The 14,340-nt window shown below is 36.0% G+C and overlaps 2 protein-coding genes across 2 annotated transcripts; one reads left to right on the top strand and one right to left on the bottom strand.

The window, feature by feature from the left end:
• Positions 1 to 2,032: 2,032 nt before the first annotated feature.
• On the top strand, positions 2,033 to 13,910 carry LOC107002445 (protein root UVB sensitive 6). Its single transcript, XM_015200480.2, has 13 exons — positions 2,033 to 2,519; positions 3,647 to 3,745; positions 3,850 to 3,963; positions 5,020 to 5,091; positions 5,269 to 5,379; positions 5,472 to 5,591; positions 11,203 to 11,304; positions 11,420 to 11,492; positions 11,825 to 11,908; positions 12,000 to 12,064; positions 12,204 to 12,305; positions 12,380 to 12,562; positions 13,367 to 13,910. Exons 1-13 carry the CDS (start codon positions 2,172 to 2,174, stop codon positions 13,439 to 13,441), a joined length of 1,548 nt encoding a protein of 515 aa, XP_015055966.1. The 5' UTR covers positions 2,033 to 2,171; the 3' UTR covers positions 13,442 to 13,910.
• On the bottom strand, positions 5,973 to 8,900 carry LOC107002444. Its single transcript, XM_015200479.2, has 4 exons — positions 7,601 to 8,900; positions 6,784 to 7,488; positions 6,578 to 6,696; positions 5,973 to 6,497 (listed from the first exon to the last, which is right to left on the bottom strand). The coding sequence occupies exons 1-4, from the start codon at positions 8,625 to 8,627 to the stop codon at positions 6,048 to 6,050; spliced, it is 2,301 nt and encodes a 766-aa protein (XP_015055965.1). The 5' UTR covers positions 8,628 to 8,900; the 3' UTR covers positions 5,973 to 6,047.
• Positions 13,911 to 14,340: the final 430 nt, after the last annotated feature.

The following is a 14,340-nucleotide window of genomic DNA, read 5'->3' as shown; positions in this document are numbered from 1 at the left end:
ATACCTACATAAAACTCTATTGTGAACATGGAGGCAAATACCTATGATTTCTTATTATGTATTATGTCATGAGCAATGAATTGTATGGATTATAGCTTGAAAGGCCTTCCAAAATATGTAGGACTAAAAGGTGATTTCCATTGTCCATGAACGATGAACTAAGGCATGTTTCAAGAAGTATCTTGTAAGTGTTCAACGGTTTTAAGAGAGGGACTAGTCCCCAACTAATGAGTATGTATGATAACCTAAAGTGATACTTAGTATGAATAGGATTATGGGGTCTTATCCCTCAATTGCACAAGTATGACTTGGAGCTACTTATGAAGTGTTTCTTATATGTTTAGCTTGGATTGTTGCTATAGTTGCTTCTTCTAATATGTTTGACTAAGATGAGATCAAAGGATGGTGAGTATGATTATGATGACCTAAAAGGGATACTTAGTATGGATGAGATTGTAGGGTCTTATTTATACATTTCACAAGTATACTTTGGGCTACTTCTGAAAATGATTCTCTTATGATATGAAAGTCTAAGTATAGACTATGTTGGAGATTATGTTATTAACTCTTATGCTTAAAACTTATGTTTTATGTTGGCTAACGCTTATGTTATGCTAGCTATCATATTTATTACATTTTGTACTAATGCATACTTTTGCATACATTCTTATAAAATGTAGGGTCCGATGATATTGAGTTCGATCTCCGTGGTCAGGTTTCTAGTAGATCAAGGAGTTGAAGATTTGGTAAGTCCTCAGAGCATCAAGGACGTGATCACTTTTCCTTTATGTCTTTTTTTTGTTTGACTTTTGTATGAGCTGGGTCCCAAAGATTTATTCAAGATGTTTTAGATGGTTTGAGACAAAGTATTGTAAACTTCCGCTTACTTTTATAAAGACTTTAATTGTATGAAAAGAGTTTTAAAAATTTTCGTATCATTTCTATTTACTTTATGTTATGATATGCTAAGTGGTTGAGTATGTTTTTGTGTGACATTTGAAATGTAGAATTTACAATTTCTTTGAGATTATTTTCAATGTTAGACATATGCTGACGATATGTATTACCCTTCTTTTTATGCACTTACACAATAATAGGAATTACATGGTGTTCATCCAATATACTTTTTATATTAACCTAGATTTTAATTTTATAATCATATTTTCAATATATGAATTATTTATTTATTTTTGCTTATTATTGTGTTTGAAAAACTCCAACAATTTATTGAAACCCTATCCTCCATCTTGTTAAGCAAAAACTTTTGATCTTTTACCAAACCTTGAATACTTGCATCCATCTTGTTAAGTAAAGGCTTTAACCTTCTTCCATATCTTGAATACTTGCATTAGCATAGACCATTAATGCAATTATAGAAAGAAAAAGGGGCTTCAAATTTGGCATAAAATTTTTTAAAATGGTAAAGTTTATTTTGTGACCCTTAACATTATGTTTGGATAGTTATGTTATTTCACAATATGTTGAGTTTGGATCATATATGAGAACACATATGTTTGGATTGATTTGGGAGATTTCATTCAATTAGGAGTAAGAAAATTGATTGGATCGACTTATTATATATATATATAGATAGATAGATTGATAAATTAAAGCCAAAATAAATTTTAAGTAATTTTGTAATATTTAGGTAAGTATTAAAGAATAACAAAAATAAATCAAAATTCTATTTACAAAGAATTTAAAAGTTTAATAAATAGTAAAAATAAAAATAGTTCAATAATACAACGAAATGAGAAAAAACTCACCCAATATTCGAAACCCATACTTATTCAAGGGTAGCATTTCTAACATGATTTTTTTCCGTACAGAATTAAAACAGTCTCATCACTACACCACAATCGATATTGATACAATAAAATTATATTGAACTGAGCAAAATAGGTTCAAATTGACTAAAACCCATTTTACACCGGTCCTACCCCGTCCTATTGTCATCCCGACTCCATAGGGGTCCCACCTTCTTTATCCCAAAATATTAGTGAGTAATGCAAACGACGTACGCCTCTTAAAAAATTAACTTTTCTGTGTTCCACATGTCCCACCACTTTTTCCTCTTAATCTCCGTTTTTCGACATTACCAAAGCTCCGAATTTTCCTTCATAAAAACTTGGTTAATCTGAGATTCTCTTCCATAACCAAAAAGTATAACAATGAAGCTTAAACCACCTACAAATTCTTCTTCTTCTTCATCTCAGACGCTAACAGCAACGGATGCTAAATTACTTGTTCGTGAAACCCTCCGTATTAGTGCTGATCTTGCTTCTTCTCCTTATGTGACGTCGGTTGGTTCAGTACCGGAAAGTTCTAGTTTTGGAGTTGTAGATCGGGAATTTGTTGATTCGAGTTTGAGATTGCTTTGTTGTGAAGAGATCGATGGTCGTAGATGGAAGTATTTTGCTGATGAGAGTGTAGGTTCTGAACAATTGAACTTGAAGAAGAAGAAGAAGAAGAATGCGATTCGTGCTGTTAGTTTGCACTCTCCACAAGCTCCTGCTGAGGTTTGTTTCTTTTGATTCCTCTACTACGATGATGTGATTGATTTGTTTGGTATATGTATTAGAATTGGAGATACTCTGTGCTTTCTGTAGCTATTTAAATTAGCAATTCTTAAAAAACTAATACTAGTTGCATAAACAATGTTTTGACTGAATTTTGTGACTCTTGAACTAAAAAAACGTTTAGGATGTAGGAAAATGTAATTTAATCTTTGTGAGTTCAAACATGCAACGTTGGGAGTTGGAATTACAGAGTTGAAAGGAAATGGAAAGAGACATTCTTTTTTGAAACGGATTAAAAAGGAACAATTTGAGATGGAGGGAGTAGTTGCATAAACAATATTACCTCATTTTTTAAAATGATGGTGGTGTCTGAGACAGCTTGCGGCACCTTGACTAATCAATCACAGAGCCTGTTTTTGTATGACAATCCACAATAACAGGTGCCAGGTAGAAGCAGCTCTGTCTCATCATGTCTCCCTGAATCTTTTCGGAGGTAAAAAGGAAAATGAGACTTTGTTTAAGATTCTTAAATGAGGAAGATTACAGTATCAACTTTCTCCCTGAATCTTTTCAGAGGTAAAAAGGAAAATGAGAACTTTTGTTTAAGATTCTTAAATGAGGAAGATTACAGTATCATGGCTTTCACATCAATGAACAAGAACTATATTATGCGTCTAGTAGTTTCAAATTTCTGGTGAAGAATATATAGTCTTTGTCTATAATAATTCAAATAGTTGGAGAAATATGTTGAAAGGAATTTTCAGTTGACCTTAAGTGATCAAGTGGTGAACTAGCGAGTGAGCTAAAAATCAAAATTGCTATAGCAGAAGTTCTCTAAATTGTTTCATGAGCACATTGTTTATACAGTGTACGCTGCTGAAATTCCAACATTAGGCATATTTTCAGCAAAGTGGAAGGGTTTTCTCTGGTGTAATCATCAGAACATTTTCTCTTGTTTTATAATTTCTGTAAGCTACTAAAGTACGTCTCTATGAGGAGTGCCTAGTAGTATATTGTAAGATGGTCATTGTGCGTGTGAGTAAAGAAATTGTGCATGAATCTTAATAGACAAAGATTCTCTATTCGAAATGTATTTTTTTAATGTTCCTATTGTACACGTGGTGCAGGAGTTCATGTCATTCATAAGATCCTATGTGGTTCCAGAAGGTTTTCCTGACAGTGTTACACCTTCTTATGTACCATACATGACATGGAGGGCACTAAAGGTATACAGCAACAAAATAAATGCTCTGTCTTGATTGCTCTTTTGGCTAATCTTTCATAACATGTTGTGGTTATTAACCAACTACCTCTTGATTTCCACTTGTAGCACTTCTTTGGTGGTGCAATGGGAGTTTTTACGACACAAACACTCTTAAATTCAGTAGGAGTCTCCAAACATAGAACTACCCCTGGTGCTGTAGCCATTAACTGGATTCTCAAGGTACAGATGGAGTCTTTAACATTGTCTGCATTCTCTCTCTTGACATTTTACTTAGAGTTGGGACTTGATATAAGAATGTGGAAAATATTATGCAAAAAGTTGGAATAAGTTTTGTGAGTTGGGTTGTCAATTTGGCATTTGAGTCTGCATATCAGATACATGTGTATTTAAAGCTATTTATATGCCAACAAAGTCCAATATTTTCCCAAAGATCCTAATAACAAGTATTATTTTTGTTACAGACTTAAAATAAACAAATGTTTTTCCTTCTTGAGCTTGAACTTTTTAGATGATTTGGTTCTCACAATTTGATGCTACATGAGCTGACAAATTAGAGTCTCTATCTTACTTATCGACAAAAATATTGGCACGTGCTTGGCCTAAAACAATAGGCCTACATGTGCCGGAGCGTATTGCATAGTAGGATAAATAAATGTGTCCCTTCTCTATCAGTTTAACTTTTAGATGAGGCGGTTCACACAATTCAGCAGTTTTCTTTTTGTTTCTCCCAGCAGCCACTAATCCTTTTTACGGTCTTATAATTTCATAAGTTTTCCCAATATCTATAGATTGGTTGTTCTTGCTGCCATTGGTCACCATATGAGATGAAACATTATCCTACAATCCCTGTCACCCAAAAAGCAGATACTTTCTTTAATTTTTTCTGACTGAGAGGCAGGAGCGCCCATTCAATCATGTGGAATTATTTTCTAGGATAGCTTCATAATCTGAATCAAATCCATCCTGAAAATTGTGACGAGACAGCAAACGAGGAAAAAAACCTTTAGTTTTAATTGTTTCTGGCTTGAGTGTCTCTCTCTGTGTGTATGTAGTGGGGTCTTTATGTATCTAAAGAAGTCAAGAATGCTCAAGATCTATGTTTAAGACTGTTCTGTTGCTTCTGATTCTCTCAGCGTTGAATAATCCCAAATCAGATATGCGCTCATTCTTTTAACTGTTACATGTTTATGATATTCCTTGAGCTCAAAATGGATTATAGAAACAGCTCCTTTCATGTTCCATGAATTCAAACTGGAGGGTGTATGCAATTTTCAGGATGGTGCTGGTCGGGTGGGGAAGATGCTTTATGCACGGCAGGGAAAGAAATTCGATTATGATCTAAAACAGGTATGCTCCATTGTTTCCTCTCTAAATTTTCTTTTGGTTTGTTTTGTGTTTTTTTTTGTTTATATTTTGTTTTCTTGGTTTGGGCTATGGGATGGGTAAGGCTTGATCTTTAACTTGTAATTTTGTTAAACTTGTTCATATTCCTTATAATGCTTGTTTCAATATGTTGCCCTTCAGCTAAGGTTCGCGGGTGATCTTCTGATGGAGTTGGGAGCTGGTGTTGAACTGGTAACTGCTGTCGTGCCGCAGTTTTTTCTTCCTTTAGCCTGTGCTGCGAATGTCGCAAAGGTTTGCCACTGTCCTCTTTTTTCCATATTTTTTCCCGTTGCATGGACATATAGTTAGCTAAGCCCTCAAGGTTTATCTTGAATCACGTGCAGAATGTAGGTGCTGTCACTTCTACTTCAACTCGTACTCCTATATATAAGGCCTTCGCTAAAGGGGAAAATATTGGGGATGTAACAGCTAAGGGGGAATGCGTTGGAAATCTTGCTGATTTAGTAAGCTTTTCTAATCTTTCTTTCCTGCTTTTTCTCTTTTTCTGGTGCTGTAGATATTGATTTGATCTTAACATAAAAAGGGTAGCCCGGAGCATAAAGCATCCCGAACTTCACATTGCATCAAATCCAATGTTTAACAAGCATATTGAATTGGCAATATGAGTATTCTGATTTCAATTGCATGACCACTTGAGACCAGTGTTGTGGACGGCGAGAGGCGACAAAAGGCGACAAGGGCCTGCCTCGCCACGCGGCGAGGCGAGCGGCGAGGCGCTTGCCTTTTTGAATAAAGGCGCCAATTAATACCAAAAATTAAAAATATTTAATTGCATATTTTATCCAAAGTCTTAATAGCAATAACACATATTAGCAAATATTCAATTCAAAAACCAATAGAATGTCTAAAACTTTAAAGACCAAACAATTCAAAATACAATAAACCAAAACTTTAAAAGTCTATTCTTCTTCAAAATTATCCAACTCTTGAAGATCAAAATCTTCTACATCATTATATTGCTCTTCATCTTCTTCCTCCTCGTATTCTTCATCAATTAGTGTCCGAGTCCTACTTGAAGATGAACTTAAAGATGTACTTTCTACTCCTTTGCCCTTGTCAAGTACTGTTGATCTTGAAGAAAGTCCCCTAAGATGATAGATACTCTCGTCCGCTCCAATTGCCGTAGCAACACTACCCCAAGTAAGATCATCATCCTCATATACTAGTTCATCATCTTGATCTTCGGGGCATCCAACTAACCATTCGTTGGAATCATCTATGTTATCCAAGCGAATTGGATCAATAAGATCACGAGCATCATAACGGCGTTTCAATGTTCTATTGTACTTAATGTACACTAGATCATTGAGACGCGATAGTGTAAGCCTATTCCTCTTTTTGGAATGAATCTGTGCATAAGTTATTGATATTAACTAGTTGATATTGATAATAATATAATATGAAAAATAGGATATAAATTTTTACTTACGTGTTCAAACACACTCCAATTTCGCTCACATCCAGATGAGCTACAAGTTAGGCTTAACACTTTCATGGCAAACTTTTGCAAGTTTGGTGTTTCACTACCAAATAGTGACCACCATTCAACTATAATAAAATAAATTTAAAGGTTAGTGACTATAAGTAAGTCAAATAATATAAGTAAGAATGTAAGATCTAAATCAACCCACTTACCCGGTGACCTTGTGTCTCTAGCTCTTTTAGCCGGACCACAACCAAATAGTCCATCCGCCATTTTGTACTTAGGAAGCTCAGCGATTAGTGCATCTTGTATTGTTGTATCACGGACCAACTTCTCAACACATGCATAATACTCGGTCCACAAACTCTGTAATAAAGTTCCCTCTTCTTCAGCTTTATAATATAATCCTGGGTTCAAAACATGGCCTGCAGCATGCAAAGGCCGATGGAGTTGTTCTGACCACCTTGCATCAATAATTTGAAACACTTTCTCATAATGCTTCTGAACTCCACGAAAACCATGTGCAATAGCTTCTTTGGCTCTATCCATTGCCTCATAAATATAACCCATTGGTGGTTTTTTCTCCCCATCCACCAAACGAAGCACTTTTGTCAAAGGGCTACAAACTGTAAGTGCCCGAACAACATCATTCCAAAAGTGGATAGAAATAAGAAGATTGGCAACTTCTTTCCCCGAAGTTTCCTTTGCAAATTTGCTTGAATTCCATTCGGTTGAGAGGACTAAAGTTTTCAAGTTTTTTCTTTGAATGTACATAGCTCTCAAAGTTAAGAATGCCGTTGCAAATCTTGTCTTGGCCGGTTTCACCAAATTTCTTTCTTTGGTGAATTTTCTCATCAAGTTTAACAACAATGGCCTTTGACTAATGTAAGAATGGATTCTGATGGCCTTCTTAAAAACTGTTATAGAAAGATTAAATTAAATTAATTAGTAGCTAATAAATTATTGAGTATTGACTATTGACTATTGACTATAAAGAAACTTAATAAAGTTAAAGGATAGCTTGATTACCGGAAGCATATGGCTTAACCTTGAATATGTCACCAAATATCAAGTTGATGCAATGAGCGGCACATGGAGTCCAATAAATGTGTGGATACGCACCCATTATCATACTTCCCGCTTTGACATTCTCACTAGCATTATCGGTGACAATTTGTACCACTTTTTCCGGTCCAATTCTTTCGATAGTGCTTTCAAATAACTTGTACATTTTGGTGGAATCGGTAGATTCATTGCTAGCATCAACCGAACCAAGAAATACACTACCGATTGGAGAATTCACCAAAATATTGATGATCATTTTGCCATTTCGTGCCGTCCATTTGTCCATCATAATGGAACAACCAAACTTTGTCCATTGCACTTTATGCTCCTCAACAATTTTTTCTACTTTATCCACCTCTTTTTTAAGGTGAGTGACTCTAACTTCATGGAATGTAGGAGGCTTCATTCCGGGGCCATGTTGTCCAACCGCCTCAATAAATTTATCGAATGATTTGTGATTGACGCAATTAAAAGGGAGCCCGGCATCATACATCCAAATTGCAAAAGCACTTACCGCACGCTCTCTTAGAATTTTCTTTGTTTCTTCGATTCCTCCTCCTTTTTCTAAGCCTCCTTTTTGTGTTGATTTTTGTGAAAAATAGAGGTTCAAAGGTCCTTTCGTCACACTCCGTGCGGTGGATGAACCTCCACTAGAAGATATCTTTTGAGTTTTGGAGGGAGGCCTCATTTCCGCATAATCATCCATTTCATCAAGATCATCAATATCAACAAATTCTTCCGGTTGCCTCATTTGAAATTTGGGATTATTAGCTATTTTGTTTTGCATATAAGCCCTTATTTCTTCTCTAATTTCCGACGGACAAGCGGCACATTGTTTAACATTTTTGAAACCACCCACTAAATGTTGTTTGTGTCGCGTTATTCCACCATTGAAAGTACTCCCACAAAAGTTACAAGTGACCGAATCTTTCGTCGCTCCTTGAGTGCCATAATTCCATCCAATGTCCCTCTTTTTGCTAGCATCCGCCATTGATTATCAAATTCAATTAATTCGCTGTTTAGGAATATTGGAATAAATAATTAGGTCTTAGGAAAAGAATTTTTTTAAAAAAATTAACACTGAGTCCTCACTGCCTGAGTCCTCACTGCTGCTTACGCAGCTTACCAAAATAAAAAAAAATGAAGAAGAAAGAACAGAAAAAATAAGAACAGAAGAAGAAGAAGAACAGAGACGCGACATTACCTGAAAACAGAGAGTCGCGAGGTCGCCGGCGAGGGAGAAGAGACGCGACAGCGAGGGAGAGCGAGGAAGCAGAGACGCGACAGCGAGGGAGCAGAGACGCGAGTCACGCGACAGCGAGGGAGCAGCGAGGGCCGGCGAGGGACAGCGAGGGAGCAGCGAGGGCCGGCGAGGGAGAAGAGAAGAGTTTATCGATCGAGAGAGAGAGAGAGTCGCGAGTTTCAGAAATTTTCGAAAGTAAAAAAAAAAACCCTAATTTTGACTATATTATTAAGTCAAAATTTTTTTTATCAAAAAGGCGGCGCCTTTCTCTCGCCATTTCAGCGCCATTATCGCCAGGGCCTCGCCTTTTTCTCCTCGCCTCGCCTCGCCAGAGAATGGCGAGCCACCCTCGCTTCGCCTCGCCTCTCGCCTTTGGCGACGAGGCGAGCGCCTTTCATTACACTGCTTGAGACCACTTCTCAAAACAAATTTTATCCTGGTCTGGCCACAGTTGTGTAATATACTATAGGTTGCATTACTGGTTCAAGTGTCATTGCCACAAGAAGAAGTAGCAGTTCTGTTATTTCCTTCTTTTGAAAGGGATAAGTGGCAGAAGAGGTAGTCACTATATTTTATGGCCATTGTTGCTGTTTTTTAAAGTGAGGTGGTTGTTTACCTACTCATTTTCTCACTAACTTTTCGCTCAAATTTTCCCTTCCGAGGGCTTTGGTGGAAGGCAAACTGAAACAAACGGCCAGTAAAGTTTTACATAGTAGGGAAGCTGCAATTGACTTTGTGATCGACTATTTTGTTGTATTTTCATATTGTTCCAAAGAATTTCACTGAAATTGTTCACTTGCTTATGTTGGAAGTGACACTTGTGAGAAAGACGGGAAGGAAGAGAAACACTGCTTGATTAAATCCTCAAGCTATTGGAGTTTAAATTATTACAATCCTAGAAAGGAAAGAGAATCAATACATAATTACAATATCATTCAACAGAGTAAATTAAGTTATATAGGATATCAATGATACTTAATATGCATACAAATCCTAACACTTTCACTTAAGCTGGTGCATATATTTCATGTGCCTCAAGCTTGCGACATATATAACTTGTTATGAGACTGATGAATGAATTGGTAAATACATCTGCAAGCTGATCATTCAACCATCAGAACTTTGTGACAGTGTCTCTTGAGGGTATGGTTTTTTATGTGTTTGTTCCACTCATGAAACATTAGATTTGATGCTATGTGATGTTTGGGCTCGTTGTTACACATAATGGTGGCAAACATGTGGGTTGGGTAAAATTTGGGCGGGTTAGAAAGGGTTGAATAGAAAATGGGTCGTAATATAATCTGCCCATATTTACGCAGCTAAAAATGGGTTGAGTTCGAGTCAAACCAATATTTAATTCAAGAATTGCGGAAATAAAGAAATCATTGAACCAGGGAGTTTCGTAGATGTTAAGACTTAAGTATGGTCTTTACTATGAATTACTATTTGTTGGACTACTGGATTTCTTTTTTTCTTTTTACACTAATTGTCGGGCTACTGTACTTCCATTCCATCTTATCGTTGGTGATTGAAGTATTTGGTTAAAGAACAGGAATCAAAATAGTGAAACATGTTATGATGTGTATAACTTTGTATAATAATATGGTAATATTTACAGTAATAAAATATCAGTGTTTTACTGTTTATCTTTTTTATTATTAGAGAGATATTTCAAACTAAATTTTGATGACTTATGCTATTCTAATTATATTATACTTCAATGCAAAATAGCTAAATACCTAGATAGCCTCTTAAACTTGGCATGATTTGTAAGTTAGAAACTCAAACTTAGCTCATGACTAGATAGACACCTCAACTCGTCTTATGTGTCTATTAAATATATCAATACTACATGGCATCTTGTGTTTTTTTTTTGTAATATTAGACTTCTTTCTCAATCAATGTGTTCAATATAAATTCCAGCATCTTGGCCTTGATTTTTCACGATTCAGAAGCTAAAATATTATTCACATTGAAACACCAAATTTACCAACTTTCAATCTCAAAGGATCTATTGTTCATAAGGTGCACTTCTCTCCAAACATATCAGTTTATAGTAATGAGAATATGTAAGAGTTCTCTATGATAAAAAAGAAAATAAAAGAATTTACAAGAGTGAAGCAAGAATTATGAGAAACAAAAGAATAACAAAAACAAGTTTGACAATCCGTAAAATGTTTCCTTTTTCCTTTCAGGGGGAATTGAAGGGCTTATTTTCTACTTGAATAAGAGTTCAAATTTATCTGCTTAGTTGTTTCTATTTTGCATCTTATTACTAATGTGTTTGAACTGGAATAACTTGTGTGAATTGTTTCTTATGAAGCTTGGGACAGGATTAAGTATCTTGATTTCCAAAAGGAATCCATCCTTGGTCAAGACATTTGCATTCCTCTCATTTGGATATGTCTTCAGCTCTTACCGAGAGGTTAAATAGTGTGCATTGACTTATAGTTCTGCATCTCTTAACAAACTCTTTTGATTCCTTCCCGTTTTCTTTTCCCATTTGACTGAAGGTGTTTTATTGCTTTTGTATGACTTAGGTGAAATCTGTTGTGCTGCATACCCTGAACCGTGCAAGATTTACAGTAGCAGTAGAATCTTTCCTAAGGACAGGTTGGTTGCAGTCTTCTCTCCCTCCACAACTCCTGCTTTCTGTTATGATTGAGCTTCTTTTCATACGATGATTTTGTTTGCTGTTAACGACTGTCGTCACAACTGCATGGTTCATCTTACAATAGGACATTCCATCATTTTATTAACTCAAATCTAGCGAAATTATGTTTTGCCTCTTTTACCTTTTCTTCTTCATTTTGATTTCCCGTGGAGTTATCCAAAAATGTGAAAAACTTACTACGAGTGAAGCAAAGCAGGAAAGGGAAGATAAATTAACAGCCATATATCTTTTTTCTCCGAGTTGATGTCTTATTGTGCTACTTGCTCTTTAGGGAGAGTTCCAACACTGCAGGATGGAAATTCAAGGGAAGACATATTTAATTTTCCATGGAGACAGCACAGGCCGATTGTTCTTGGTAATTACAAGGAAAATACATTGTTTCCTTTGTCAGCTAATCATAAATTCATCAGATATATTCATTGTAGATTTAAACTAAATGGTTGCAGGACCCAGATTTAAAGAAGCTTTCCAAGATCCAAACTCATATCTTTCTGTCAAGCCCATATTTGAGGTATGTTTCTAGGAAGGATGAATGTCAAGGGGAGGTCTTGTGTACATAGCAAGCTTTCATCTCTTGCTTGTTATGTGGCAAAATTCTACCATTTTCTTGTATTCGTGCTCATGAATTGCATGTCAATCTCGATCAACAGAAGGAGCATTATATAGTGACATACAATCCTTCCAAAGAAAACATATATGTGCTGCTCAAAGACCAAGCCAAGTCTGATGATGTACTGAAAGCAGCATTTCATGTAAGACATCTGACTTACCCATTGATGAATGTGGAACTCTTAATTTACCACACCTAATTAACTTTAAAATACAGGGCCATGTGCTTCTGCACATCATTCGTTCATCCACCAACAAACAGTCTTCCTCCAGGAAGCAACATGAAGATGAACATTCAGCATCCTTGCTATCAACTGCTGATCTTCAAGCTCATGTTGCAGAATCTTATAAAATGGTCTCTGCTTTATATATACCTTTCAAGAGCAAAGCTAAAGAACAGGTGAAGCGAAATTCGCCACTTCATTAGACTATTTCGATATATCCTTTTTGTTTCTAACTTTTAAACAAAATTGAAACATAGAGATGAATTGTTATTGCAGCTGAACCTTCTGTTTGTACCTATAATCACATATAATTACACTTTGAAAAAAAAATACAAAGCTGAGGAGAAGTATCAGGAAGGGCTAAGGTGTAATAAACCAGAATAGCTGAGTTTTCAATCTCATTCCTTTAGTTCCTGCTCCTCCTCCTCTCCTCAGTAAGAAAGGAAAACAGAGTTAGGAAATAAGAGCTGGAGTATCGGGTGTCTTTTGCACGGAGGAAAATGTTCTCCAATTTTCCTAGGTTTGGTTGGTCAAAGATGTTTTGGAGAACATTTTTTCTAGGAAAATAATTTCACGGAAAATTAGTTCAATAAGTGGCATTCCGTGATGATTATCTCCTTCCCAACTCCAAACTCTTTCTCCCCACATACCTCAGACCCTATATCCCTTCCCCCAAATCCTTCATCCCACACACCTCACCTCCACTCCCATAGTCTCTGTCTAAAAGTATATAAAAATTCTCTTGGGACAATATTCTTTATTTTTTTTTACCAAACACTAGAAAATAAGTAACATATCCTAATTGCCACTAGTGATGAACGTTCATGGACACGCAATTATACATGTAACCAATCCTAATTGCAAAATATTGATGGAATTCACTGTTTGTCTGTTCTGCCAATTTGATTATGGTATACTTGCACCAGAGGCTGTTCCTTTTATTTAGTTATGGAGGTTATTGATCATTTTACATGTTGCAGGGTTGGGTGATGTCGGAATCACTACTTAATCCTGGCCGAGCTCGGCTTTGTGAAACGACCACACAAGATATATAGCTGTTGGAGTTGGTTGCAGAGGAACTAAAAATAAATTGCTTATTGAGACAATTATTTTGCATGGCGCCCGCCAGTGATGGGCATTGCAAGAGGTTTGTGCATCTATAGTGAAATGAGGTCAGAGATTTGAAGTACCTACCCGGATATTCATCCTGATGTTCCGTGAGACGCAATTCACTACATGTTCTTTCGACTTTGTAGTACGATGGTTTACCTGTACATCAGCGTAAGCAAGAAAGGTGCATTCCGCAAAAGAGATTTCAGTATACTTGTTTATTCTGCCATAGTCTTTTCTTCTTTCTTGCATATATATTTTCAGTTTAATGCATATTTTTTTTTTTTGATAGGGGGAGGCGGGTTCCCCTGCCGTTGAGATACGCTTCTATCCCCAGTTTCCTGTTTTTCATACTTTTTTTTTAGCTAAATGTAATGCAATATCTTCATCTGGTGTTCCTTTTTTCCTTCTCTACCTTTTTGCTTTTCAATTATGGAAGAACAAGCAAACATGAGGGAAATGCTACACACATTGATTGTGCTCTTCTGCCCTCTTAACACACCTCATTTCCAACCCATCCTCGTAGCCCTCATCTCCACCATTTCACACCCTACCTTTCATAAGATTAGCTTAGATTATAGACAAATACTTCAATATTTTTTGCTAATATGTCGAACACAAAAAAAGAAATAAGAAATTCAAGAAAAACATTCTAACACACCCTATGCATGCTGAATTTTCGCAAGTATAAAAGACACCTTTATATTTCGCTCCAAATACCTACTGGTCTTCCTATTTTAATAGTGTGTTTCTTTGTTGTTTCTACTCTTGATTTTACATTAAAAGAACTACTTGTATATATATAGACAATACATTAATTGTATATTATTTGGATTTTGTATAT

Source organism: Solanum pennellii, chromosome 10 (genome assembly GCF_001406875.1).
Source record: "Solanum pennellii chromosome 10, SPENNV200".
Classification (NCBI taxonomy): domain Eukaryota; kingdom Viridiplantae; phylum Streptophyta; class Magnoliopsida; order Solanales; family Solanaceae; genus Solanum; species Solanum pennellii.
This window is presented reverse-complemented; position numbering and strand designations above follow the sequence as displayed.